The sequence below is a fragment of the Streptopelia decaocto genome (assembly GCF_964273445.1).
Source record: "Streptopelia decaocto genome assembly, chromosome: 3".
Lineage (NCBI taxonomy): Eukaryota > Metazoa > Chordata > Aves > Columbiformes > Columbidae > Streptopelia > Streptopelia decaocto.
In genome coordinates this window covers 50,528,041-50,534,040 of record NC_138656.1, presented here as the reverse complement: position 1 = coordinate 50,534,040, position 6,000 = coordinate 50,528,041, and the positions used below count along the sequence as shown (strand labels likewise).

At 47.3% G+C, this 6,000-nt stretch overlaps 1 protein-coding gene across 2 annotated transcripts in view; it reads left to right on the top strand.

Annotated features, from left to right (window-relative positions):
- The first annotated feature begins 590 nt into the window (after window positions 1-590).
- SLC22A3 (solute carrier family 22 member 3) overlaps window positions 591-6,000 on the top strand; it is a 29,847-nt gene continuing 24,437 nt past the window's right edge. Inside the window, exons 1-2 of one of the 2 annotated variants that reach the window (XM_082050141.1) lie at window positions 591-880; window positions 976-1,276. In XM_082050141.1, coding sequence (XP_081906267.1) covers window positions 876-880; window positions 976-1,276 — 306 coding nt within the window. In that variant the 5' untranslated portion in view covers window positions 591-875. Of the gene's footprint in view, window positions 1,277-6,000 lie in introns of both variants that reach the window. The other variant, XM_082050140.1, reaches the window with a different exon arrangement.

Here is a 6,000-nt window from a genome sequence, read left to right as displayed (position 1 = left end):
GAAAGAAAAACTGGTCATTTATCTTTTAAACATTGTGAATAATTTGTGAAATTAGCATTAACAATGTCAGAATAAAGACCTCTTGAACATGTAGATCCAACTTAAAAAAAATATCCTGGATTTCGGGCTGGTGCAGTTTATGAGCCTCGCTTATTTACACTACAGAGAGGAAAGACTCTTGCAAATTAAACCTATATAAGTGCTGAAGTAGTGCTTTGGAGAAGTAACTAAACATTGTCCCAGTATTCGTTTCTATTTGCTGAAGGAAAGACCTCATAACTCTCTTTGAAACAACTTTCTTCCTGACCCTGCTGTCCCACAGAGAGGCTGCATCCCTCACTGCTGCTTTTTGCAACAGCTTCTGCACTCTTTCCTGTTTAACTCTCTGCTTTATCTTGCACCTATTTATTCATCACAGCCATGGTGTGAGCTGGCATTTGTGGCTCCTCCACCCTGAAAGAGTTAACTGGGTTTATTACATAATCTGTTTAACATTCGGGATGAATAGGAAACGCACGCCCCTCCTCTCCTACGATGTGTTTGTGCACTTTAAATCGCACTCCTCCCCGGCTGTGTGTGAGCCCCACGCCACTTGACATGCCCTGAGCCTCCGCATGTGTGCCTGTGTGTGTGCTTGGGTGCCTGCTTGCATGTCTACTGGCAGCTTTGCCCTCTTCCCGCCCCACTTATGTCACTGGCGCTGCACACCTGCGTGTCTGTGTGTCTGTGCGCACATGAGAGGAGAGGAGCGAGGGGAGGTGAGACAGTCACCTTTATAGGAAGCACCAGCATTTGTTGCAAAGTGTGAAAACAAACTCTGCCACCTCTTGGACTGCTCTGAGTGGACAGACCGCCTCACATAATGCCATCTTTTGATGAGGTTTTGAAGGAAGCGGGGGAGTTTGGAAGATTTCAAAAGAGAGTCTTTTTCCTCCTTTGCCAGACAGGCATAACTTTTTCTTTCCTGTTTGCCAGCATGGTTTTCCTTGGGCCGGCACCGGATGGCTACTGGTGCAGGATCCCTGGGGCAGCTGAATTAAGCGAACAATGTGGCTGGACGCTGGAAGAGGAACAAAACCTTACGGTATTGCCCCTGCGTCTGGCGAATAGGTCCTCCAGTGGAAAGTGTGAGAGGCTGGACATTGTGTGGGACAACTCTGTCAGCTGCACCAGCCCGCTCACCCGCTACGGCAATCACAGCGTGAGCAATCTGCCACTTGCTGCATGTCACGATAACTGGGTGTACAAACAGCCCCACTCGTCCATCGTCAGCGAGGTAAGGAAAACCCCCCCTCCTCTGATCAGTGGCTTTCATCCCGGGGCAGGATTCTGGCAATAAAATAGGATTGCTGCTGCAAGGGTCATTGCTTTGGTGGCTGGCTTTCCTTTCTGGATTTGTTTAATTCTGAGTCACAAGCAAGTTGTAACAATGAGTTTGACCAAGTGTCAGCACCAAGCTTTCAGAGAAAGATGAGCTGATCTGAAGGGTAGCTCCCCAAAGGCAAACACCCCACACAGAGATTGTACTGTCACTAAAGGAATGTCAGATTGAAATAAAGAGTTAAGTCCTTGCAGCTGAAGAGCCTGGTGCTCGGTTTTGGGCCAGCAACTTTAGTGGTGTAAACCCCAAGTGTAGCTGACTGAAACCACTTGCTGATCTGGGTCACTGTAGGCTATTTGTTCTCTGTATTATCTGTACTGAACATTTATATCTGCAGGTAATAAAAAAACTGGTGGCAGACTGTGCTACTGAGATCTGACAGGAGTCGGCAGAAATAATTATGCTTAGTAAAGAAAAATTTTCCTGAAATGTCAGAGAACCACAGGCTGTTACCAGTAGTGGTAAGTGCTGGCAAATGTAGTGTCTTTTTAATGAGACCGTGAAAGGCTATTTAAGATGCTTTCCTAGGAGATCCTCTGTGTAATCCGTAGTTGTGCTGTGGATGTACTGTGGCCTGGCTCTAGCATGCAGGCTGCACAATAGAAGTGTGTGTTTTAAGGTCATCCTGACAGTAACTGTCACCAATGCAGTGATGAAAACTACGAAGTGTGCTTAGAGGAGCTGGCTAGGAAATCATCAAGGCGCACTGCAAAATGTGTCAACACAGCCACGGTCTCTGGCTCCTGCCTGTCTCATGAGCGTCCCACTGTGGTATTTAACCCAGTGCTTGCACTGGAGCCGTGCCCTCTGAAACATGGAGCAGGGCACAGCAGGTGAAGCCCTAAGCAAGCCCTGACCTGAAAAGCTGTACCTATCCCAACCTTTAAATTCACCATCCTTCCCCCACCCAGCTGGGACTGCTGGATTTGCTTGCAGGCTTCAGGTTTTTCAGAGCAGCAGCTTTGTGCCCTGAACATGGCATCTGACCTGAGCAGGTTTAGCCAAGATCTGTGCCCAGAAGAAGATAAATCAGAGCACCTGGCTGCCCTAGAACAAATCTTCAGAACTGGCTTTTGCATGTGATTGCTGAAATCGAGGCTGCTTGGAGGTCTGCAAGTGATATGCAGGGAGCTGCTGTCAAACTCTGGGCCCTGGGAATGATGTATCTCTGCCTGAGTTGGCAGTGGCAGCCATGGCTGTGTGGGCAAGAGGACGAATGCTGTCCAGGAGCCTCAGTCTGCCTCTGGAGCAACCTGTGGGAAGCAGCTGTGTGGGAGGTTGTGCTGCTACCCCGAGGTACCTCTGCTGGGGGACTGCAAGGGGTTAGGTAATGGTGTCTTTTACATGGGCAATCTGTGCAAGCCATTCTCATTCATTTATTAAAAATAAAACAGAGATTCCTTTTCTTTTGTTGTTCCACCCCCCACACTATTTTTTTTTCTTTCTCCCTTCAAACTTGCTGTAGGTGAAAGCATATAAATTGTGTCCAGAAGATTGTACTCACAGTCTGTTTATGGCAGCAGTTTGTGTATCTAGCAAAGCCACTGTGATTTTCCAGCAGCACTAAGCCACTGGGCACATCTAAGAGAAGATGAAACCAGTGTTTCTTTGTGTTGCAGCAATAAATGAGAGTGAAAGGTTCAGTGTTCTCTGGCGAAGACTTCATTCATCAACACTTTGTTCCCTTGTTCTCCTGAGGAGATCCTCCAAGGCTAGGGGAAGGAGAAGGGATGAAAGGATGCTTGGGAAGCACTCTATACCTGTGCTCCCAAAGGTGTGCATTGTGAAAACCAGGGAGCAACAGTCTGCAAAAGCCAGAGAGTAACAATCTGCATGTAGCAACAAGCTGGGACTGTCTGTCCCCTGGCAGCAGGTCACATCATCAGTGTCACTGCACCTCCTAGAGTGACTCCGGTTGGCCAGGGGCACCTCAGCCAGAGGGTGTTCAGCTGCGACCTGCGGGTCTTTGCTCTTGTTCCCAGTTTTGCAACATTTGGCAGATAAATCATCTCCCACAAGGTTTGGTTTCTTAATCTAGAAAGGAAGCTTGTGGCATGCAAACCCTGGCTCATTTGCTTTGAGATCAGCTATTAAAAGAAGCTTGATATCTTATTAATGCGTTATATGCTCAGTAAAGGCTACTTAAACCCCAGATTTAATTTAGTCTCTTTCCACTTAGCTGAGGCTCTAACAAATCATAACTCAATTTAAGCAGATTTGTGATCTGTTTAATCAGCTCACCAAAGATGTATTTTCTCATGTATCTACTTGTAAATGCTTTATTTTGTTCATGTGTGTAGAAATGTTTCTTTCAACTATCTTAAAATTTCTGTTTCTCTATGTCTGGCTGAACCAGCTGTGGAAGTGACCAGGGGCACAAAGTTAAAAGGATGAGTTATATGACAATCTGAAGGACATATGGTCAGGGAGAAAGAGGGAAGTGGGGGGAAATCAGGATGCTGAAGGGGTTCTTCTATGCTTATGGCAAGGGCAGATCCGGTGTGGGGTTGCAGTGTGACAGGGGAGGTGGAGGATAAATGCAGGCATGAAAGGCCTTTGTTGGGAAAAGGTGTCGTATCATAGAGCAAGTCTGGCAGCCAAACCACAGGCTATTGCCATCGGTTCTGAGCACCTTAAAGAAGCTAAATCATATGGCTGGAGGAACTGATTTATGAGGAGTTGTGAAATGGAGGGTATTGCAGAACTTGATTTCATTGCTCTGATGATTTGTGCATGACTGGAGCATGCTGCTTGCTGGCCATTCTCTCATCTTAGATACCTACCTTTTGTAAAGATGTTCACAGTAGCATCAGCAGAAGGAAGCAGAGGAAAAAGGGGGAATGCGGACTGAAAAAAAGCACGCACTGCTTTGTAAGCAGTACCTGAGGTGCTTGCTGCATCACCTGCTACTGCGGGACTCCTGAGTCTCAGTGCTGGGGTACAGCAGGATGCTGGGAGAATGTACCAGGGCTTTTCTCCTCCAGGATTTGAGTAGAAGAGCAAAATCTATCAAGAAATCACCACAGAAGCAACACATGGCAAAGCCAGTTAGCTTGGTCTAGTGACAGGTGACAGAGCACTGCTAAAGTTTCCCTTTTAAAATTTTCTTTTGATATCTAGCAGGCTCTGAGAGGAGGTCCCTATTTCTGGAATGACATGCCTAAGGGTCTCTGTGCTCTGTTGCTTTAGGTCAGGCTTTTCCATGAGGGCAATCCACATAAGAGTAGGTGTTGTTCACTGGTGCTGCACACACAGCCCGGCACAGTGGTGCTTGAATTAGAGCTGAGCAAACCAGAGATGAGATGATGTAAAGGTTTCATGATATCAGCAATGTCCTCCACTATGTGTAAAACTTGGCAGCCATGCCCCTGACGCAATGGTGTCACAGGTGGTGGATCTGCACAGAGGACCTTGGCTCAGTGCAATCTCCTCCTGTTTAACTGAGCGCGTCTTGCTCAGCTCCCTGTGAAACTGGAAGATGCAGCTGCATGCGTCAACAGTGGGGCGGGAACCCAGTGGCTTCTCAGATTTTGCCTGGCAATGGAGGCTGAGGGCATAATTATCAAGCTAAATCCATTCCTGGCTCATGCCAGCTGATACCATCTGAAATGATACTGGTCATAGCAGGTGGCTGGTGCTGCTTGGGAGGGAAGGCTGGTGATGGCAGCACCTCTTACAGGGTGAGGAGGGCAGGAAAGGACAGCCCTTCTGTGCAGCAGATGGTGAAGAAAGAGCCTGGATGCCAGGGGGCTGCAATGGACCAGGGCAGCTACAGCCTCATGCTCTCGGCTGGGAAGGGAGCCCAGGTCACTCCCTGCACCCTGTGACATTTGAAGTAGGAAGCGTGTTGCCTGCCACCTCCTGCCAGGTGAGCCTTGTGAGGGACAAATATACCCAGAATATACAAAGTCAATAAACCTAATTTCCCCAGGAAACTGTGCTAAAGACTGAGTCACTTACCTTTAATACTTCTGGGTTTTGGCACTATGCACTTTCGTCCCAGTGAAGAAATTCTAGCACTCTGCCAAAAGGTAGCTGGCTACAGTTTGCAAAGCAGTAGCCATTTTATTGACATTTTTGGTGCTGATGACTCCTAGAGGCACGTGCGTGAATTACAGTCGCGTCTGCAGGTTGAATGGCCTCTGGTAGCGATGAAAGGAAGAGGGAAGTCTACATGGTCAGCAGCAGTTAGAGCACAGCTGGCATATTTTAAGCTTATTAGCAGCCTTTGTTGGCAGGAGTTCAGCAGAAGGGACCAGTTCCAATATGTCCTGTCTGCAGCAAGCCTTCATGTCATAGATGATGTCATTTCAAGACCTGGCAACAATTTATTGCCCAAGTGTGAGGTCTGAACTGGACAAATGATCATCTGAACATTTCCTATTGCACCTGCCGGAAATAAATCTTCTTACTCCTCTGACAGCTGTCTCAGAAAAGAACAGTCAGCCAGCATTTGCAGAGAAACCTGTAAGCAAAGCAATGATGTTTGTCTCATAGTTTTTTACAGTCCCTCAGAAGAGGAGATGACATGGTAGTCAAGCTCAAGGTGGAGAAAGCACAGCTGGTCCTTTTGCTGTCCTCCTCCAAGGCAATATGCAACACAATTCACTCTCAAAGTT